This window comes from Melozone crissalis, unplaced genomic scaffold (genome assembly GCF_028551555.1).
Source record: "Melozone crissalis strain CALT ecotype California unplaced genomic scaffold, PUWL_Pcris_2 ptg000004l_1, whole genome shotgun sequence".
Classification (NCBI taxonomy): Eukaryota; Metazoa; Chordata; class Aves; order Passeriformes; family Passerellidae; genus Melozone; species Melozone crissalis.
The window spans coordinates 7,383,857-7,407,247 of NW_026535782.1; the positions used below are offsets into that span (position 1 = coordinate 7,383,857).

At 40.9% G+C, this 23,391-nt stretch overlaps 1 protein-coding gene across 1 annotated transcript in view; it reads left to right on the forward strand.

Moving 5' to 3' along the window:
• The window catches only part of LOC128935782 (sucrase-isomaltase, intestinal-like), a 60,312-nt gene that overhangs the window by 22,065 nt on the left and 14,856 nt on the right, over positions 1 to 23,391 (forward strand). The window contains exons 8-16 of the mRNA XM_054274329.1: positions 1,680 to 1,805; positions 2,793 to 2,924; positions 8,615 to 8,728; positions 8,838 to 8,954; positions 9,036 to 9,120; positions 13,261 to 13,378; positions 16,906 to 17,074; positions 17,595 to 17,711; positions 20,328 to 20,476. Of these exons, the coding sequence (XP_054130304.1) occupies positions 1,680 to 1,805; positions 2,793 to 2,924; positions 8,615 to 8,728; positions 8,838 to 8,954; positions 9,036 to 9,120; positions 13,261 to 13,378; positions 16,906 to 17,074; positions 17,595 to 17,711; positions 20,328 to 20,476 (1,127 nt within the window). The remainder of the gene's footprint in view (positions 1 to 1,679; positions 1,806 to 2,792; positions 2,925 to 8,614; positions 8,729 to 8,837; positions 8,955 to 9,035; positions 9,121 to 13,260; positions 13,379 to 16,905; positions 17,075 to 17,594; positions 17,712 to 20,327; positions 20,477 to 23,391) is intronic.

The following is a 23,391-nucleotide window of genomic DNA, read 5'->3' on the forward strand; positions in this document are numbered from 1 at the left end:
CTGGTGGGACAGGACAAGCAGCAGGGGTATGGGGCAACTGTGCTGATCAGCTGGTGTCCCTCCTGGAGACACCCAAAGCATTAACCTCACCTCTGGTAATGACCTCCTTATGTTTCTGCTTATGAGAAACAGCAGCCCCCCAACCAGTGAAAGAATACTGTAGCCAAATTTGTAATGTTTGACTGTGTGTTCCCAAGCATTTCTTGTTTGGAAGCAATTTACCCTGTGTGTTTGCCAGCTCAGGGGCATTAAAAGCATCCTCAGCTTTTCTCTGCCTCTCTCTCACATGTGGTTTTCTGTCTGATGCACTTTGTTCATCTGTGTACTGATGCTCTAGCTTGTGATGTATTTTAGAGCAATTTCAAGCTCAGCCTTGCTTTCCCAGTCATACTTCCTAGAGAAAATCCCATAGGAAAGTGTGCCTTCATGCAATGCATCTCCAGAGAGCTTAGCAATGCAATAGATACAGACTGCCAGAAGTGCCTTGTTTTATTTATTTGAAGTAGATGGGGTTTAGCTGCCAATATGCAAGTTTTGTTGTTTTTCACTTTTCAGCATAATTACTTAACTATGGAGATCCACAAGGAAATAAGGGAGGGGCCATTATTTAGCCAAAGGGGGACAATAGGTGCAGCTGATTAATAAATCATGGGTGTTTACTAGCTACTAGATTTTCATGTATTGCCTGCATAGGTGTTAGAAATACAAATCAAAGGTTAGTTTCATTGGATTTAACTGAAGTAAGGATTTCAGGAGATGTGCCCCAGAAAACACTGGTGTGTACTAATGAGACAAAGCCAGACTTCAGCTTATTTGTACAACAGACACCTTGTAATTGCCCACTGCTCATCCCAGGTTACCACAGCAGCGCTCACCGGGGGAAGCAGAGCAGGATGCCTTGCTTCCCTGTGCTCTCAATTGAGTTTCCTCATGCCATTTACAGATGGATTACATTCAGACAGTGGAAATCAAATATTTATAAATCATATTTAACTCATTACCTTGTGTTTCAGTTGAGAATTTCAGGATCAAACAGTAAGTCTGGCCTTGAAGAGGGTTGTCAGTGCCTGGCAACACAAGGATGTGGGCCAGCAATAACAGTAGTCAGCCATAAGCGACTGAGTTTCATGAGATTGGTGTGTAAATATGATTAAAAAATCAGAGAGTGCAAATGAAGATCAGACTCTTGATAAGTTAGTTCAGCTGGATGTGGCAAGAGAAGTTTGCAAAACTTATGTTGCTGTGTGTGGTTGGAGATTTGCCTTCTGTTGGCCAAGGAGTTTGTGGACTTGTTGTGGATCAGGTGGCATGAGGCTCCACACTGCATTTCTGCTGGCATGTGCCCTGTAAGTGAGGACACATTCTGCTGTGCAGAGGCTGAGACCACATTTGACATTAGCCTGGCTTTTATACACCGTGTCCTCCACCGGGGTGTCCTTGGAAGTGATGCTCAGTGCTGGTGTTGTTGGAGTCTCTCTGAAGGGCAAGGATCCACCAGGAGAAGTGCCAAGCATACTGTGCCAAGAGCCACTCAGAGAAAGGAATGGGTTTTTAATGGGGGTGTGATGCCTCTGCCCTAGCCTTTGTGCTCTAAGTGATCTGGAAGCCTCTCCTGGTGTTTCAGAGTAACTTCTTTCCCTCTCACCCTGGTGTTTCTGTGTTCCTCACTGCTGCTGCAGGCCATTGGACGCCCACACATGCCAGCCTACTGGGCCCTGGGATTCCAGCTCTCCCGCTGGGGCTACAACAGCCTTGATGTTCTGAAGGAAACCGTCGATCGCATGAAGCGCTATGACATCCCATATGTGAGTATGGATCTTTCACTGTGTGTGCTAACCTTGCACTCTGAAGTGATACAACTATAGTGGAGGAAAAGTAATTATCTTACAAAGGGAATTGTAGAATGAAAGGACATTCATAATCTTCTGTAGTGGGTTTGCATGTAATATCTTCATAATGCTGAAAAGAGCATTTAAAGTGGGCTGTGAACATGATGTTTAAGTGCTGCTCTTGGCTGCATAGCAGGTGATTTTGGTGTGGATTTGCTGTTACGCAGTGTGAGGTGCTAGCATTTTAAAAACAAATAATGGAAAACAAACTTCTGATGCAGATCACTGCAAAATAGTTGCTAAACTAGGGCTTCTACATTTTCTTGTAGTCCACTACTAGGATTACAATTACAGTCTCTTAGGTTTCATTACATACATTAGTTGCCTTTTAGAAATACCATTGCATGCATTCTGATTTCTGTATCAGATATTTCAGTTATAGAATCATAGAATACTTGGAGTTGGAGGAGACCATTAAAGGCCATCTAATCCAACCCCCCTGCAATGAGCAGGAGCATCTTCAACTAAATCAGGTTGCTTAGATTCCCATCCAACTCAATATTGAATGTTTTTAGGGATGGGGCATTCACCATCTACCTGTGCAACCACCTCATTGTAAAAAATTCCTTCCTCATATCTAGTCTGAATCTACCCTCCTTTAGTTTGCAACCACCACCTCTTGTCCTATTGCTACAGCCTCCACAAAAAAGTCTGACTCCAACTTTCTTATAAGCTCCTCTAGGTATTTAAAGGTTTAGGTAAGTTCTCCCTGGAGCCTTCCCTTCTCCAGGCTGAACAGCCCTCTCTGTCTCAGCCTGTCCTCAGAGCAGAGGTGCTCCAGCCCCTCTGATCATTTTTGTGGCCCTCCTCTAGACTTGTTCCAACAGATCCATGTCTTCCCTGTCTGAGAACTCCAGAGCTGGATGAAGTAATAATGTAATTTTTTACTTGAAAAATGTTTAGGATGTCCAACATTATGATATTGATTACATGGAACGTCGCCTGGACTTCACCTATGATAAAGTGAATTTTGCTGGTCTGCCAGAGTTCATAAAGGAGATGAAGAAGAACGGAAAGCACAACATTTTGATTCTGGTAAATTAACATGTTGCTAATTATTTCTCCATTTATAAGAACTATTCCCAGCATAGTCTTCATAGCAGTACCTAGGTGCTAACACAGTGTAGTAGATTTTCCATTTTCTCATGTGTTGAGAAGAGCTGAAGAAAAAGTTCTCACAGATTTAATTTTTAGAAGTGCTGTCTTTATTTGATATCTCTCTACCAGTATCATCTCTATACCAAAACATTAATTCTATGTCACTTTTTCCCCACTGAGTTATGGGAAATTTTGCCTCTGAGTTGTCATTACTTTCATATAATTCTTTCTCTGAAATGAACAAATTATTTTAATGCACATACAAAAATAGCTGAATAGTGGAAAAAATTCTATTCCTAATCACTCTGGAATATACTAACTACAATTCACGTTTCTTTTACTTACTTTTTATCTATGTTAATGTGAGAGATGATTACTTGTCTGCAAATTTGTGGAAAATGTATGTTGAACCTCTAACCAAAATTGGCATATGGACAAATGAAACAATTTGGATACAAGTGAAAATTGGAGTTTTCCATCTTCCCCAGTAAATTTTTCCAACAAAATTTGCTGTTTCTCTCCAGCACTTCCCTGTACATGTCCTTGTGCCAAAATGACTCTGTCACAATAGCTGTGAACACCAATGGTGGCAAGGAAACTGGAGACCAATTTAATCGAAATTTAAGTAAAGGTGAAAATAAATTAGGAAATCAAATAAAATCCATTGATAAATTCACAAGATCTTGCTCTCCAGTGTAACCCAGCAGCTTAGCAGTAGGAGGGCTGCCTTCCCCAGAGCAGGCTGCAGTTTGTTCTCCATAACCACTGGGGGCAGGATAAGAGGAAAAGCATTTTAGACTGCAGCAGGACAGATTCAGGGCAAACGTTGGGGTAAAGCTGCCTGTCAGCAAGGTGAGCTGAGCCACGGACAGCTGCTGGGGCCAGGGTCCCTCCCCAGGTGGGTGCTGTGAGCAGAGCCAGCAGATGGATCAGGCATGGCTCAGGCATGGCTGAGCTGACCTGCAGCCACAGGGTGAGGAGGGGGAGACAATCCCACAGGGCTCCTCTCAGCACTTTTTGCTGTAACTGTAGATTTGAAATCTGTTTTCTACCTAAGTGGTGAGTTTATATCTTTCATTTGGGTACTGTGTTTATTTGGGTACTACTTATTTGTCTTTACCTCCAACTGCCAGTCTCTCACCCTTCTATTTTCTTTCTTGATAGACTGATTCAAATAAGTGTATTCTCCCTCAGCCTTTCTCTGCTAGACTAAACAAACACACTTACCTGCAATTATATTGATGGCTCATGGTTTTAAGGAGACCAGGATTCAGTTAATCAAACTGAATCATGATGGACAGATCCACTTGTTTGGACCCTAAGTCAAACCAGTCCTTTTAAAATAAGGGCCAAGTTCTTCTTCTTGCCCTGGGGGTCCTGTCAAAGGCTTGTGGAGAGAGAGACTGAACAGCAGAGTCCTGAATTGTGGTACAGTTGCTCTTTCACAGATACACTTGCTGGTGTATATGGAGTCAAGATAAGCAAGAGCTGCTGCAGTTTTCTCATCTAAAAATCACATTATCTTGTTAAAAACATAGATAAAGGCAGAAGTGCCTCTCTCCTGTCCTTATTTTTTTCTCACACTTTGTTTTGAAGTTTAAAACATGACTGAGGAGGATGGATTAGTCACAGGTAGCTATATCCACAGGTAGCTCTACCAGTGTTTTCTTTTTAATTAAGACTTTTCTGATAGTTTCTTTAAACATACCTTTTATTATTTGCCTAATCTTTGCTTTGGTATACTATAATTTCATTTACTACTAGGACTCTCAAACAAAACCACGCAGCCCAAGTGATCAATTTCATATTGATAATGGAAACAGCAGTGTGCATACAGTGCATGCTGCTTGCATTCAGCAGTGTGCATACAGTGAATGCTGCTTGCATTCAGCAGTGTGCATACAGTGCATGCTGCTTGCTAGCCATTTGTCCCCAAAGATGCCTTCCCCTGAAGGTTCCATTCTGAGAAGCTCGGGGGTGCAGCAGTGAAATCAGTGCTCATCAGTGAAGGTTCAAGGCACAGCGTTTAAATAGTAACAGATTACTAAGTCACTTTGATGGAGAGAAAGTTTAAGACAAAAATAGACCCAAATTAAATGGATACATCATTGTAAATAACTAAGCAGTAGTGAGCACATGTGCTGTCAGGACTGATTGCTCTTTCTAACTGTTAGGCAGTTTAGGTTCTCTGTAACCTCAATACTGCTCTAAAAATTATCTAATCTCTTAGAGCTGTAACATTAAATACCACATGCCTGTTTATTGGTTTATCTCAAAATAGCTTGCAAAACTTTAATATAGGAGCAAAATACCAGGAGTTTGGGGTAGCTCTTCCTATGCACTCTTGCCTTTCAGTAAATACATGGTAGTCTTTGTCATCACTGTTGGGATGTCTCCAGTTCTTTTGCACTTGCTACTGGCTATGAAGCTACAGGCAAGCAGTCATGATTTAGTTATCCATTTTCTTCTTCCTTATGAGTTTGACTTCAACAACATTTTTAAAGCCCTCTCAGTTTCTCAGATGGCACATTTTGCAGCAGTGAAGGGAGGTGTTGTATCAATTCAGCTGTGAGACAGATGCAAGGAACATAGCATCTCTTAATTCATGCAATGAGATAATGGGAATCCAGATAGAAATTCTTTTTTTCATCCTTCCACTAACCTGTAACTGAGGCCTGTCTTCTGCTCTAGTTCTTTAGCCAAGCTTGTGGAAAAAGAACAAAAGCTGAGCCAGTCTGTCCTTCATTGTTTAAAAGTTAATGAGAAGTATAGGTTGCACTGGTACTGGAGTTTTCTATTTTCACTTTATTACAGTTGCCGATATCTCTGTCAAAATCTGTCTGTTAGCATTCTTTAGTGATGTAAAGTATTCCCCTAAGTTGAGTTGGGAGCTGGAGCAGTGTGAAGGGTTTCATTCCCAAGTCACAGTGGGTGCAATCAAGGCAAGTGTAATCCAGTTGGATACTGAAAAAACAATTTTCTATTTAGATTCCCTTTGGGTAGTGACAGGAATTGGTGAGTTCTCCAAATATAGCAGATTGTTGCCTCCCTCATGATGATTTCAGGAAATGGGCTCTGACAGCCAGTTAGTGTCATGGAAAACCTCTAGTAAATGGATTTAGGGAATGGGTTCCATCTATCATCTCAAGACCACTTTGGTCACAAGCAAAGCACAGATCTGACAGCCAACAGTACTGACACAGGCAGCCTGCCTGAGGATGGGACCCTGATCTCAGCTGTGCCACCATCACTGTGCTTACTGGTGCCACACCAGCAGGAGGTCTGCTCCCCATGCTTGCACCCGGTGCTGAGAGCCCTCTGTGACTGTGGTCCCCTTTGGAGTAGCCTGGCTCCATTACTGGAGCCTTTAACGCAGCCCTTCAGCTCTCCTCTCTCTTAATCTCTTTCAGAGGCCACCTCTATTTAGGGGAAATTGTGACTTTGCATGTCAGCACCTGGTCATCATCATTGCACTAAATAATTGTGCATGTTTCAGCTGTGTCAGAACAAATATATTCTTTAGAAACAAAGATGTTCTAAAGTAACAATGACTACATTGAAAAATTATAATCATTTTTACTAAAGAGGATCTTTAATGAAAGACCTTGTATACTGTCTATTGTCATACTAAAACAGAAACAGCTAAGAATGACATAAGTGACTAAATACTTAAAAAGTCAAGAGCAATATGCTCATGATTCAAAATAATGCTCGATATCTTTAACATTTTTAAGTCCAATTGTGTGAGCTATAGAGACAAAAATTTCCAGAGATGAGTTTTTATGGATGTGCATAAAAATATATTTGGAGTGGGGCTGCAGGTGGAAGTGCATCAGTCTGGGTACATGCTGGGAGCTTCCAGGTCTTCAGGCAGTCAGCTGGAGTTAAGGATGCTCAGCACTTCTTCCCCTAAATGCTAAAACGATGAGTGAAGATTTAACAGGCATGAAACTCCTTCCCCACAAACAACCCTTGCAGGCATGGAGAGCTTTTGTTTTCTTTAGGGCAATACTAAACCTGCATAATATATTAGATTTATGCTCTGGAACAACCTTTCAGTTGAAGGAAACCATACGTTTGCATTAGGAGTAGCTAATTAAGCTGACTTCTTCTAGCCTTCATGTCCCTTGAGAGACATCCTTACCACAATTATAAGATAATTATTGCAGATGGACCATTTTCTCTTTTGCAAAGGTGGACTATTGAACAAGTTAAAAATGTAATGGACACTTATGGTCCTTATGGAGGAGACACTAGAGCTAGATAAAGTTAAACAAAATTTTGGGCTTAAAGTAGGGATTTAGCTGTAGCTTTTGTTGTTGGGGCATGGAGAATATACTTTCCTCACCAGGGCTATGCTTATCAGAGGGCTCACAAGTAAATCAGGCAATTAATTCATGTATTTAAATTAGATTTAAAACAAGCCTTTAAAGCAACTTACCATTTTTTCTTTTAAAGACATTTATTAGTTAGATTTCTATCACATTTTGATTCAAGTTCACTTAAATTATTGCTGCAGCTACAACTGAGTGGAAGAATTGTTTCAATGGTGTTTTTCTCCATTGTGTTTCACAACTGAAATGTTTTGCCTAGAGCAGAACCTGAGAAAGTAAGATTTTCTAAGGAGAAAGTAAAGAATTCCCTACTAAAATGGCTGCAGTCTTTATGTGTTCTAAAAACCACAAAGCAGATAGTTGCTTCCAATTAGGGATGTATTGCAAAGTGCACTTACCTCCTTTTGGTTGCAGCTGAATGCTGGGCAGAGTTGCAAAGTACCTCTTCATTCACTGGCATCTCAAAGTGTTCTTAATTTTATTGCTTCCAGCATGATGGATGGGCCTGTATCATCCCCAGGAGCTGATCAGGCTCTCTTTGTACCAGCTTGGTGGCTACTGAGGGTCATCCTGAGGGAGAGGAGTTGTTGGTGTCAATATCAGGGGCAGCAGTGGGAGGTGGTGACCACCCCAAGCATTGGGAAGGGGCAGGAACAAGCTGTGGGGTGTAAAATGCTGTGCTCTTGGTGCCTGGGGATGGCAGAGGTGTAAGGCCCCACAAGCAGGTGTGAATTGGGCTCTCTGCATCAGACTGGCATAACTTGGACATCCTTGTCCAACATTGGTTTGGAATGGAGGGCTAACAGGGCCCTTTTGAGGTTGGATGTGCCCAGCTTCAAGCCCCTTGAAAAGTTTTAGTTATTCCAGCATTGAGCTGTTGTTGCTGAGGCAGCTGGAATACGGATTGCCATGGACGAAACTCAGAGGTGCTCAAGTGTGGGAATGTCCAGCACAGCACCCAGCCCCAGCAGAGACCTTGGTGCAGGGGGAGTAAAAATCTAGTGCCTGTCTTAAAATAATTTGAACATAGAAAGTCTCATAAAAAATAAATGTGAGGATATTTAGTAATTTCACGTTGCTTTTGCCTTACACAAGAAATACTCATGACATATCCTTAATGACTTTTTCTAAATTATTTGCTCTCGACTCCTATTAAATTTTAATGCTGTTTTCTTCCAATATTTTTGCAATCAGCATTAAGAAAACATAACACAAATTTTTATAAAATATAAAATAGAAGATTAATTTTTACCTCTGGGATTTCAATAAAGGAAGTGTGATCACTCTTTTCAGGACCCTTTCATAGCCAAGGATGAGGAGCCAGGCACTTACAGACCTTATGAACTCGGCCAGGAAATGGGAGTGTGGGTGAACAACTCTGATGGCGTGACTCCTGCTGTTGGGCAGGTGGGTTTTTTAATTTTGTGATGCATTTTGTTAGTGCTGCTTCAAAACAATAAAGCAGCAGTGCAATAGAAATGGGAAAATAACTAGGATTTACATTTGTAACCCCTAGGCCTGGCCTCCTGGAGACTGTGTGTTTCCTGACTACAGCAACCCCAGGACAGTGGAATGGTGGACCCAGTTGTGTCTGGAGTTGAAGGATGTTCTCGACTACGATGGCATCTGGATTGTATGTCTCATTATATCTGCCCTTCCTTCTTTAAAAGAAAGAAAATTAAGATTTTAATGTGTCTTACTCTCTTTATTAAAGGATATGAATGAACCATCCAATTTCATGAGAGGCCAGATACCCGGATGTGCTGATACTGAAATCAATAACCCTCCTTACACTCCTAGTAAGTATAATTTCATTGCGATAAATAATTTATTAATAATATATTTTTATTCCTATTTTAAATTATATTTTAGAATAACATTATTATTGTCATTTCATTGGTGGTTTTTTTTGTTTCTTTGGTTTTCTTGTTTGTTTTAAACCTGGATAGGCTATATTTTAGGGGAAAAAATAATTCCATTCTCTGATTTTCCATCTTTCCCTGCCTGTTCTGCAAGTTCAATTACATATTTGTTCAAGACTCCAGTGGCTCAGCTTTCTTGGAGTATCAAAAACAATCACTTTCCTCTGTCCAAGGTTCTGCCTCATAACAGGACTCGAAAAATTACCTTTCTTGCCATTCTCTGAGCAACTGCTCCACATCAGAAAAAGGGCAAGATACCTATATATGGTAACTCATCTACAGACTTATGAAGTGACCCTTGCCACTGCTAGTCTCAGAGACGTCTTCTCACAAGCTATGACAAGGGAGATGGTGCCTTAGTTCAATATATTTCCTTTCTCTTTGGAAAGAAATTTTCACTGTGTTACTAGAAACAGGCTAAAAATGAGTTTTAAAACATCTAAGACTATGGGAAACTTACCCAGTAGCTGAGTTAATGATATGCTCATTCTTCCCCAGGACGCCATGAGTACCTATGATTATTGCCAGTGGTGTGGTAGTTAATCCAGCCAACATTTCCCCAGGAAAGCTCAGCTGCCTGAGCAATGTTGATATGCAGTAGGAAGCTGATACATGAGTGTTGGAGTATTGGCAGTGGAATATTGGAAATGTCCCTTTTTCCCCTTCAGGCTTTTGTACTCTCATGAGAATTCTAAATTTTCTTTATTAAATGGCAATTTTTATTTTTTTTTTACTTTGAATATAAGAGAAACATAAGCATAACAAAAACATGACAAAATATTAGAAAGAAATAGTGCATTTTTGAAAGCAGAAGGAAAGCTTTTAATGATGATTTTGGTGTTTGCTCTCTTTGTGGGATAACCACTGCATACTTACCCTGTGAGTCTTGACCAAAGCCCAGGAACTGATGAGAATTTCCCCCTTTGCCTTAAATTACCTTCGTTTTTTGGTCAGCCTTCAGAGCTGCATGAAAGATGTGAGATACTGGGTAAACTGGCCAAAAGAGCAGAGCTCCCTTTACATCACAAATAGAGGACTTGAGAGTGAGCCCATGCAGATGAGCCATGCAGCTTTGTGAAGATTAGCACTGATGTCTGAGCCACCAGGAGGGGCTCGGGCCTAGAGGCCTGCATGACACGTAAAGGCACTAAGAGATACTGAAGACACGAGTGTTTTGAGCCCAGTTTCTCTGCCTTGACTCATGCACATATGCCCCTGCTTCTGCTTGTGACTGGCAGTGTTAGAATGATATAATGGAATCGCAGATGGGTTTGTGTTGGAAGAGACCTTCAAACCCATCTTGTTCTAGCCCCCCTAGTGTGGGCAGGGACACCAGACCAGCTTTCTCAAAACCCTATCCATCCTGGCCTTGAACACTTCCAGGTATGGGGCATCCACAGCTTCTCTGCGCAGCCCATTTCAGTGTTTCACTACCCTCACAGGAAAGAATTTCTTCCTTGTGTCTAATATAAACCTGCTCTCTTGAAACCATTACCCTCTGTCCTATCACTCCATGCCCGTTTAAAAAAAGTCCCTCTCCAGAAGGCTGCTCTAAGTCTTCCCAGAGACTTCCCTGGTATTGCTCTTCATTCTGCAGCCAGGAGCCCTAGGCATGACATCCCAACATGTAGGGAATCTGTTTTAAACCAGTGTTTAAGGGCTTTCTTTTCTATTTCACTTTATGGAATAGGTGCCTGTTCATAGCTGTCCAAGACTTTGACTTATGTAGGTATGAGAGTGCCCTAAGCTATTTAGTCCAGTAAGACATTAGGACCTTCCTGGGGTTAGCAGAGTTTTGGGAGCTCACTATTGTCGTAGGTGATTTCATCTGTGCAAGACCCAGTCTCAGAGCCTCAGGCTTTTTGTCAGTGTAGCCTTCAGTCTCCTTATCTAAATTTTATAACCATGATTACATGGTTTGAACTTCTGGTTAAAGCCAGATGTCCTTCAAATCAATTTTCTATAAAACACTTTATACTGAAGATTAATATGCAATTGTAAAATAATCAGTATTACTGAGGCAGAATACAAAATACTCATAATTAAAAAAAGAGCATGAACCTATGATTCATGTGGTAGCATTTTCTCTCCTATCCCACCTTAAATTTATAGGGCTAATAATCAAGAACCACTGGGACATTAAGTGTGACTTTCCTCAGAAATTTAGTGTCTTCTTCAAAGACATATCGGTCAAAGTTACTGGGAAATTGCCTATAAATTAAGTTATTTGTGATGTAGATCACTGACACTGGAGTCTTTGTGTCTAAAGATCCAAACACAAGGATTGTAGCTGTAGCGGCACAGCAGGTCTGGGAGGCAAATGGGGTTTCAGGTACAGAGAAGTTTTGATAATGAACTGCAACCATACAGGAAGTGCGATTAGGCAGGGAGATTGCTTGTTCATGGAGAAATATTTACAATAGTGCATGCACCTAATTAAGCATGAAAAAAAAGAATTTTGAGCATTCACTTTCTTTTTTATTTAGAGAGAATTTCATAATATTTGCAACTCCATCTCTAAAAATAAACATAACGTTGTCTTGGTTTGAAAAACAGGTGTCTGCTAAGAAAGGCAGGAGCCTCCTTTGGAATGGAAAATGTAAAGCCCTTCCCTTCAAATTATAATAATTTTGAAATTAAGGGGCTCTCAGGCAAAGATAGCAATAACAGTTTTTTATTAGTATGTGTAACAAAGCAAACAAAGAACAGCAGCTACAGCATTAATGATGAACAGAACCCAGAACCCTCTCCCGGCCTTTTGGCCGCGGCGCTTTCCTTGTTGGTGCAGTTCCGGGCTCGGCCAGCAGGGGCGCCGCTGGCTCCCGGCGGGCAGGGCAGGTGCGGTGACTCCCCCGTGCCTGCAGGGGGCGCTGTGGCGCGGGCAGCGCGGGTTGATGAGGGAAGGGATGGAGGAGAGGCTTCGCTTCACAAACCCTGGGGCCGCCGGTCCCGGTGCCCCAGCAGGACTCTGGGAAGCAGCAAGATGGGCTGGCAGGATGTCTCAGCAGGCAGGGAGTGAGGGGCTACAGTGCAGCAAAAACTTAGAGCAGTGCTGAAGAAGCAGTAGGGGCGGGGCAGCGGCAACCCATCTCCTAGCAGGGCAGGGAGAGGCGAGCTCAGGATCCTGGGCAGATGGGGATAGGTCCCTCTTTTAGTGAGGTGGGTGTTAATGAGGTCCCAGTTCCGTGGCTGCTCTCAAGAGCAGAGGCTCACGCCACGGCAGAAGAAGCAGCCCTGGGCTGGGCTCCGGCAGCAGCAGCAAATTCCCTTCCCCAAGCAGCAGCTCCGACCATCCTCCTCCAAAGCCAAGAGAAAGAGCGCCAGCAGCTGCCCAGCCCCATCCTTTACCTGCCCAATTCCCACGGTATCTCTCTCCTCGGAGAAAAACTCCAGCTAAGAGAAGTGCAACCAGATGTCCTCCTCCCCTGAGCTTGGCCACTCCTGTTTTTCTTAGGTACCCAGTCATTAGTGTTTCCTGGCAGTTTATGGGAAAAAATTCCCTAAAAGGAACAAAAGGAAGGAAACCTAACAAATGTATAAAGATCTGCCCCTTTCCTGCTGAACTTCATGAGGCATTTTCAGATGGATTTTTTTTTTGCACCAAATGGGCTTTGCCAGCATCTCTGTGCTATGGGATCAAAGACCAGGCAGCATCTGGGCAATATTTTGTTAACTTTGTCATTGTGTAAAACAATATATTCTTAATTCAGCAAAGCAGAAATTTTCTTTCTATTACTTACTGAATACATGACACCTGTACAGATATTTTGAATTATTGGACAAAGAACTTGAAATTAATTATCAGTGTGTACTCAGTCGTCTCCCCTCTCCAAGGACACGTGCCTGTGTGCCAACAAGTATTTGTGGCTATGTGCTAACCTCAAATCAGTGCAGCTCCAGCACTTCAGCTTTTCCTCTTCCCCAACATTTTGGTGTTTTCACCCCTAAATGTGTAGAAATGTGAAGAGACTTGAATTGTGATGTTTATGATTTTACAGTGGTTTGTATCATTCTCAGGCATCTCTGATCGTTCCCTGGCGGAAAAGACACTGTGTCCTGACTCCAAGACTTACCTTGGGGACCACTACAACACACACTCTCTCTTTGGCTGGGCCCAGACAGAACCAACTTTCAAGTAAGTTTTCTAAATATTTCTAATCATATTCCAGGTGATTAAAATGCATTTTAAAAGCCACTGATGTTACTTGGAAAATCTGTAATATTATTTAATAAGAAACAGAACCATGTCTTGTTTCATTGTTTGCCATTTAGTAAGAAGTTTGAAGAAAAAAGAACCTTGGAACAAGGAACAGAATCCTTTCTAATTTTACTTTTCTCATCTAAATCAGGATGTATGTATGAGGCCTAACTTTACAGCTGCTGCTTTTGTATATCTAGAGCAAGATGCTCCTGTGCTCTGTTAGAGCTTCCATGAGCATTGGCAGCAGAAGCAGCCTTGTGTGGTGTCAGGGGTATTTATCTGTGCCTTCACTATTGTGATAGAGGAGTTTCTGTCACTGTCAGTGGAGAATCCAAACTGTTCAGGTGCCCTGGCTGCTTCTGGAGCTGCCTCTGGTTCCTGGCAGGCAGTGTTTTGCAGATTGGCTTGGGGCTCAGTTGGTTCAGGAGGTTAGAGCTGCATTGCAGCACAGTTGCTGTCAGCTACTGTAAAACTCATTTTGCAGCTGGGAAGCACTCAAAGCCAGCTTACACAGGCAGGCTGTTGCTGTGGAAAGCTGGCTGTTGGATTAAATGAAATGGGCAGATCATGGCTTTTCCAGCAGGGATTGAGCTAAAACACTGGGAAATTTCATTCCACAATGGAAGAGCCAAAGCAGGGGTCTGTGTGTGGCCTGTTTCAGCATTTAGCACTCATTTTCAGAAGCTGGATTCTGATAGCATCCAGAGGGCATGGTTAAGTGAGCCTAATTCTGGTGTTGATGTGTTTGTGTTTTATATGCCAAGTCCAGGGCAAGGGAAGCCCTGGGAATAAACAGAAGTAGTTTGCCAGCTCTTGTGGGCCTGGCTGAAGCGCAGTTCTGCTTTTGAGAGAAGGAACAGGAAGCCCTTGAACCTCAGACTTCTTAACCATGGTTTTTGGGCCCCTATTCCCCAGTCTTTGAAGAGATCCTCCCAACAAACTTATTTTGCTTGGCCAAATGTGGAGAAGACCACCAAAAGTATATGCAGGGATTGATTTTGGTGCAAAGCTGGGAGACTTTGCTGAAGTATTTTTTGTTCATATTCATTTGGATTTCTCAAATAGATTTCCTTTCAAGGCTGTTGTATATCCTTTCTGCATTCACTCTTCACAAAGAATATATTAAATGAAATTACTGACAGGAATATTCAGCACCCAGCATCAATTGCAGGATATTGGATGAAAATGAATGACAATTTCATAATCATATAAAAACACAATTCTAAGAATTATTCTAAGACAGACAGAGAATAGGAGATGTGTCATCTGGCCTATGTCAAATGGTTTGAATTTGAATACATAAACTAGCAGCAATCAGTTTGTGCATAGCTTAATGCCAAAAGTTATTTGCACATGATATTCTGTAAATAATTTAAATCAACAAATGCATTTGATAACATTAAGACCTGCTCTGCAATGGTTTGTGAAAGACTGAAATTATTCAATAAATTACTTGTTACAAATTGTTTTTGCAGCTCTGGATCATAGTTGAGTTGATCTGATATTGCCCTCATTAGCACCTGTATTTGCAAATGGAGCCAAAGGCAGCCAGAGGAGAGCACTCCTGCTCAAGACATCCATGAAAAGCTCCAAAATAACATTTATATGAAGCACACCGAGTCTTGTGCAGTTACTGGCCCAACAGTGCACCTGCAAACCAGAACCAGCAGGTCCCTCTTGGTTAAAGAACTGCACCTCTTGCTGCATATGGCCCCTAAGGTTAATTCATTCAGCTTTCTTCCATGAAAGCTGCTGGGGTTTTTTGCTTCAGAAGCAAATGTTGAAGCACTTTAAAGTCTCTGTGCCATCACAGACCCAAGAGCAAACACTGGGCCATGATGAATACAGGTGAAAGAACTCTTGATGAAATCTCATTAAGAAAAGGGAGAAAGAAGTAGATGGTGAACAACATGATTAATGTTTCATGCTAGAATTTCCAAGAGAATCTAAATTGTGTTGTCCAAATCATATTAAAGAAGAGTTGAATTTGAGTTCCTGCAATATAAAATACTGCAATTTACAATTATGTACAGAGTATCCTATTCTGAGGAATTTTGTAATAGATTTGTTTGTAAGGCACATTCTCTTGATTTTCTGGCGACACAGCAAAATTGTTTTCAAAAAGCAAAGATAAATTCATTGTACCACTAAATCTGTAATGAAACCTCATATATCAAAAAAGACAGGAAACCAGAGAAAACACTACAAGGATGGGGTGGCATTTTGAATGATTACAGATTTGTTTTCTATATTGATAACTTATTTTTTATAAGATGTTTAGAGATACTTTTGATATTTTTGTGTGGTTTTGGTTTTTTGGTTTTGTGTTTCATTGGGGTTTTTTGTGTTTTTAATTCCTGGATATTGGAACTTTATTTACCAATACAAATATCTAAATAAATCCTGTGTTGAAAAAAATACATATTATATTCTTTTTTAGGAACTAATTGGACACTTAAGTAAATACACTAGTAGAGAAAGGAAATTATGATTTGAATTTTCATTTTGAGACACTGCTGAGAATAAATTAAACACAAATTATTATTTAGGAAGATTAAAATACCTGAAGCGAATTGTTTGGTGAATCAGATAGATTTTTGTTTGTTTTGTTTTGGCCAGTGTGTAAATCTTCCTTTTATTTGCAGTTTGGCAGCCACATTTGCAGGTGAGTAGGGATCACAATGATAATTGTTTCATGGTGATACCCTTTCAGATATAATTGTGCCTGAATGCTCAGGTTGATTTGAAGATGTTTTGGTTGCCATTCCTGCTTGTCCCGTTTCCCGGCTGTTCTAATGGTCTGGAAAGGCTCGGGATGGCCTTGGGACAGCCCGCACTCCAAAGGACGAAAGGAGTCTTCAGGTTTTTCGGTCTTCAGTGTTGTTTATTAATTCTTATCTACAATATTTTCTCCCGGCCCGACAGAGGTCCACACAGCAAGTCAGCCATGAGCACACTGACTGCCCTCGGGGCGGTCACTTATCTTTATACCAAAAACTACGTGTAAGATATTTACCTTTTCTCCCCAATACCTTTCACCCTTATTGACAAGTGCACATTCAGTAAGAACCAATCTCAAAGTGCCACCATCACCACTGAAGATGGATGACAAGAAGAAGAAGAAGAAGAAGAAGAAGAAGAAGAAGAAGAAGAAGAAGAAGGACAGGACACGCCCTAATTCCTCCATCTTGTCCCCTTAGAACCCCCCTGTACCGAGATTCTAAAACCTGTGTTTTACAATATAATTAATCTATCCCTTCACCATTTATCCCCGTGTGATCCTCCCGTCCTCATACAGGTGTTGTTTCCCATGCAGGATCAAAAGTCCAACCACCAAACACTTCTGGCAACGTTCCAGGACCTCTGAGCCCCCCAGTGGTGGTCTCGGTGACTCTGCACATCAGGACTGTTGTGCTGAGTTCCCACACCTGCTTTGATGATCTTGTTGCATTTCCCTGCAGTGCTGTCAAGCAGGCTACTGGAAAGCGGCCGTACGTCTTGAGCCGGTCCACGTTCGTTGGCAGTGGCAAGCACACCGCTCACTGGCTCGGGGACAACTTCTCTCTGTGGAAGGACCTGCGCCGCTCCGTCATCGGAATCATGGAATTCAACCTCTTTGGCATTCCCTTTGTAAGTCTGGCATCCTCTAGGCAGGTGCTGGCTTATACACAATATCGCTTCAAATTAGCTCAAATGTTTTCTGAAACAAGCCACTTGGGATGGCCAGCAGTAACAGCCCCCACAGCCTGAGGAACTGCAGATTAAAAGGCTAAATGTCACTCTTGGCTGCTGAAGGGAAGCAAAACCAGCACTGCAAGATTTGGACTGACTAAATGTATGCCATCCAAAACTGATCTCTTTGTATTATGTACTCTGTGATTTCAAATTATGTACTCTATGATTAGAGCTTCTTTATATATTTCTGCGTTTGCAAATTGGCATGGAGAATTTGTAGAATTATTGAAATACAGTCAGATCCTCCACAGTGAATTTAGTGCTCTAGGAGACAGGAGAATTTGCATCATTATAGAGCATTATTATAAAATAATTAGAAACAGGGATTTATTTCCAAATATTATTTTTATTAGCAAATTTCTGTAGTCTCTCATTTGGGGCCTCGGTCACAATCACAAACACAATTTTTCCTTAGATTGGTGCTGATATCTGTGGGTTTAACTGGAACACTACCTACGAACTCTGCCTGCGCTGGATGCAGCTTGGATCTTTCTATCCATTTTCCAGAAACCACAATTCAGAGGGAAACATCGTAAGTAAACAAAGTTACATAAAGCTGTAGCCTATGATTACGGTTATGTGGACAGTGATTTGTGTTGCTTTCTCCAAAATTAACCTGCCATTCTTGGGTAAACTGGAGCAGTAGGTGAAAAGGAGTGCTGCACTGAGAGCAGGAATTACCCAGTGGAAAGTAAATTTTTCCCATTCATAATGTAAAGATGACATAGAAGCTGGTCTTCTCACACTGTTGGTAAAATTCATTTGTTTTATTTTTACCTACTGAAGCCCAGGTTTCATTTAAGAGCCAGTGAGTGTCAGGATATCTTCCTAGTCCCTTGATTGCTGCAACTTTTATTTCAATACTTCTGTAGTTATAGTAAGTATTGCAGGGAGAGGAGAGAGGTCATTATACACCATGCTTGCTGTTTAAAAGCAAGTTACAAACATGTGAGAATTCCAAGGAAAGGCACCAATAGTGACGTCATTATCAGCCAACCAGCAGCCAAGACCAGAAAAGGCTAATGAGCCATGAGATGAATGAAAAAGTGCAGCCTTAGTCAGGATCCATGCCCTGGTTTCAACATCATAAAAATCCTTTAAAGACTTGTTGCAAACAGAAAGAAGTATCAGGTCATTTCTAGCTATGAAGTTTGAAGGTCTTGCAGCCTTTGTAATTATTCTGTGTTTATCTGCAACCGTGATGAAATGGTTGTGTTTGTTCAAGAAATGTTTGGGGTTTTTTCCTTCTGTAAACTGATCTGTGCAATGCTGAAGCTCAGGTTATTTGCCACCCTTCAGTTTCTTTGAAGTTGCATCATCAAAATGCTGCAACATTTATACTCCCAGGGAGACCTTTGTCTCTCCGTGAAAATATTATGGATATTCAGCAATTGGGTAAATGTAGGAATAATAAACCATAGTACTATCATTAAGAGGGTCAGGAATTAGCCTGTAGATCCTTGAGGTATTTCTTTGTAGGAGAAGAAATGTCTGTGAGGCATTAGCTGTTGATGTTGAGAACTATTTTCCATTTGCCTCTCCACTAAAGTCAGAGGTGTACATATATATATATATATATATATATATATATATATTTATATGGTTGCTTGGCCCTTTGAGCATGCAAACAGAGTCTGACCTGGGTGAGTGGATATCAATCTCAAATGTACAATTTAATAAACAAGAAGAGAACAGTGGGTCTATATGATGGGTGCTGCAACTGAGAGATTTATTTGGTTTTATTGGATTACTTAAATCCATTTAAAATATTGTGTTCACGGAAAGAAATGAACAGGCATTTTGGGTGACTCAGCATCACCTAAGAAGTCTGGCTGGTTTTTTGTGAAATTAAGCAGTGTTTGTATAGTGTCAGAACACTGGTAAAAATATAGTGCAATTTTTGAAATAATAGATGGATGCTCTGGAGCTCAGAGCCAGCAGGGAGTATTCTTAGTGAGTAATTCTGATATAAACATAATAATGGTGAAATTTTACTTAAATATTGAATTTAATTAACATAAGGTTAGTGTTAAAATAAAATCTTAAATACCCACTTTGCCTAATTCATTGGGTGTTTCCAACAGTTTAATTAATATTTTTCTTGTCTGAAAAGCACTAGATAATGTAAAAAGCTTTGTTACTTCTGTTGCTTTTGCATTTCATTATCCTTGGAATTCATCATATCGTCTTCAGCTTTAATGAGAAAATTGAGTACTCTGGGAAGATTTCATGAAGGAGAAAGGGAGCCATGTGATTTGCAGGCTGGCTGTTCAGCACTGGAGAGGTTGACAGGAGGAATTAAAGGAGATGTGGCTCTTTCCCATATCAGCACTGCCCTTGGCTGCGTGCTCTGCCTGCCATCCCAGGGGAGAGTCAGGGTTGTGTTGGAGTAGGACCAAACCCAGCCAGTGAATACAGACAGGCTGGCTGCTCCCACCTGCCCCCTTGATGGTGGCACCCAGTGCATGCCCTGTCCCACAGGAGAGCATTGCTGGCACTGAGGAGCTGAGGGGCACTGCTGATGTGTGCGTGTGCTGTCACTCAGGGCATCCTCAAATGGGGCACACAGGAGGAGAAATCAAGCTTCTTGAATGGATGAAATGTTTTCTGTACCACACACAGTGACTTTGGTCACCTGTTGGCTTCAGCAGGGTTATGAGTTTACTCTTTTACCTAGACTTGCCTTTATATTTGTGGCAAATGTAATTAAGGTTTTGACTTTGATCTGCAGATTATCAGTCTTCCCTTTTTTATGTGTTTCATCTCCTTTGTCTGAGAGGGCTTGCATCTCCAGGATAAATTAATTTCTAGATGCTGGGCATCTGTTCCTGAGCACAGGCATGGAGCCCCAGCTTCCGTCTCCTCCCAAGCTTAGGAGTGGTTGCAGAGGGCTCACATGCATTGTGATGGGGCCTGATCTTTTAGAACTCACTGGAATTTTTCAAGTTAAGAATTTTATACAGATGTTAGTTTGGGAATAATGAATGTTGTTCTTAATATATCTTGCAGTTTGCAAATGGGTGCTTTTTCTGATTTAAACACTCACTTCTGTAGCATCATGCCAGCCACAGCTCTCCTTATGCTGCACAGAGCTTCTCTGCGGAGTTTGTTTCAATGCTCAGTACAAATCTAAGCTTTCCCTGGACAGGAACAAGACCCAGCCGTGTTTGGAGATGAATTTGCCAAGATATCTCGTGCTACTCTTCGGATCAGATACTCCCTGCTGCCGTACTTGTACACCCTGTTCTACGAGTCTCACGTTCACGGGGGCACCGTGGTGCGCTCCCTGATGCACGAGTGAGTTTGGAGTTTCTTTTTCATTCTAATTTGCTCACAAAGTAGTTGAACTCTTATGTATGTAATGGTTGATATCCTTAGGAGAATAGTCACAGTATCATTATTGCATCCTCTCTTTTAAAAGAACAGTTGAACAGTTAAATCAATCAAGTTATATGCACTAAGATAACTCCTAATATATGCAATTAATTTCCATTAATATACAACCTTATTTGTTTCCAGTGGGGTGAAAAAGACAAACTTAAGAAAGAAGAATTCTGAAAAGTTTTAGTCTTAGGCAAAGATATAGTTCTTTTTTATTTCAAAAATGAGATTCACATACCTGTATTTACTGTATTTGAATGAAATCAATGAAATCTGTATTCTGATCCAGAATGCTAAAAGGCCTCATACAGAGAGTCCAATGATCCATAGCATTTGGGGGTTTTTTTCCAATTTAGCACTTGGATCTGCGTGCTATCTATGAAACCCACATCTGTGTCCACAAATTGCACAGAGAAAACAGAGATGGAGATGTTGGAGTGCAGAAGCAGGTGCAAAACTGAGATTAATAAATGCAGACTGAAAAGCCACTTGGAAAATTAAACTCAGATTTTTGGAACAAGTAATTTTTTCTCTTTTGGAAGAAGCAGGAATCCCACTGAGGTTTAGTTTCCCTGTCCTGATCTTCTAATCAGTTTTATACCTGCTTTTGGTTAATTTTCTACTTCAGAATGCTTTATGCAAAGACTTGAGCAAAAGGAGTGCAAACAATACGTATGAAACCCTGAAGCTCTGCCACAATCTCATTTCATTGGTGCAGGCTGTCATAGACTGTGTAATGTTCTTTTTTCTCCCCTTTAGCTTAAAAACATTCTGGTTAAAGGGTAAGGCATTTTTTGCAAATTAAACTGAGATTACACCAAAGTGCAGACCATTCAAGCATGGAAAGGATACTTGAAAAAAAATCTGCTTTGCTTACTCAGCATGATGATTAACTGATACATTTTAAAAGAAGTATCCTTCCTCTTTCTACTTGGTCATTTTACTGGATAAAATTAGAGAGCATTTCATAGGTACTCATAAATTACAATTAGTTATATGCTATTTAAAGTATTTATTTTAGGTCTTTTTTAGTATATGGTTTAATATAATGTAGTTTGTGTTAATATTGGAAATGCCCAAGTTAATTTTGGCATTAATGTTAGCTAATCTCTGCTAATACAGAATTGCTCTAGTGTCATTAAAGCTGCCTTTCTGACCCTTACCAGCATACCTGTACTCTATGAGGGCCATGTCCACATTGGCAAATTTCCAAATTTGCTTTGATTAGAGCTGTAGGTCAGTCTCAGATGCACCAGCAGAGGCTTTTGTCAGATGAAACTGAGCTGAGAGGTTCCCTACAGACACTGATGGGAGCTTAGTCAGCAGGACCAGAGTTTACTGGATTACTAGGAAATAAAACCTCTCAAATGCATGTAAGTAGGGTAGGCATCAGGAGATGTTTCCCTTCCCACTGCCCCTGCTGGCATCCTAGCCCCGTCACTTGTTAATGTTGCCATAGCTAGATCCTAAAATGGGTTAAAAGTGATTCTTACTACTACTAGTTAATTCTGGTTACTATTTTTCACTGCACTTACTCAATGTGTATTTCTTACTATTTCTAAGTAATATTAAGTGGTTTCGTAGTGGATCTGCCCAAGTAGAGAAAGTGACCCAGATGCTAACAGGAGGAGAAATGTGGGGTTTTGAGAAAGAGAAATGAAACAGAATTTTCAGTGTATGGATGATGGAAGTTTACATCAACCTTGCCTCTTACTTATAAAAAATACAAAGGAAAACTAAAAAACTTCTGCATTAGTGAAGTTCTTATGAGCTCAGAGTTCTCACCATGAAAACAACAGTACCCAGGCAGGGAGTCTCCAAGCAATAGCTGTTTCATGTGGACATTTCATTCCATTTGGAACATTTAGGGGTTCATTTCAGGTAACAAACATGAACAACATCCCAGTAGATTATTTGAAGTGTATTTGGTGTCTTGGAGGTTTTCACTCCATAAAGCGGAGGTATTGATACCTCAGGTGTCCAAAAAAGACTGTGAGGTGGTAATCCATTAGTGGAAGGGACAGATGTATTTAATGGCTAACCAGGGGGGGAATATGACAGAAAAGAGGCCAGCATCTAACCAGAGTAGATGGAATTAAAGACCTTTGATAGATGACAGCATGCTTTAATGGCTTACAGTTTCAAAACAGGAAAGTTCATTTGTGTGCTGAATTTGTGCTAGTGGTTGCTATAATTGCAAGAGAAAATTATGCTGAGTTAAAGGGTGAGAATTGTCTTTCCATGTACAAATATGATTGATTCTTCTTTATTCATAATTTCTTGATCAGCTTTTTGTCCTGCAATCTCCTACAACAAAATGTATTTTATTATTATTACAGTTTTATTACAGTTGAGTTGAAAATACAGGGAGCCTATTGAGATGACAAGAAAAACTCATGTTTTATATTTCAAAAACTTTAGGACAAGGTAGTTCATCAAAACCCATAATCTGCTTTAAACACTTAAAAGTATTATGTCACAATGCAATAATGACCAAGATTAAGGTGTCCAAAAGAGCTACTGTTATGGACAGAAAAAAAAACCCTCTGAACAAATTGAAGTTTCTTTCAAGCAGAGCCCAAGATATGCCTTCAAGAACATTTTTTCTTAAGTTCCAAGTACTCCCCTAAGCTTCCAATATTTTAGAAATCTGAGCACTCAATAGGTGTCTTTTTATTGCCAAGTTATCTTTCCTTATCTGGGGGGATTTCTGTAAGCCTGGGCTGGGTGCAGTGTGTGCCTTTGCCCTGAGCAGGCAGGGTGTGGAGCAGGGCACTGGCACTGAGCCACTCTGCTCCAGCCAGTGTTCCACAGAGACCTGGCTTTAGACA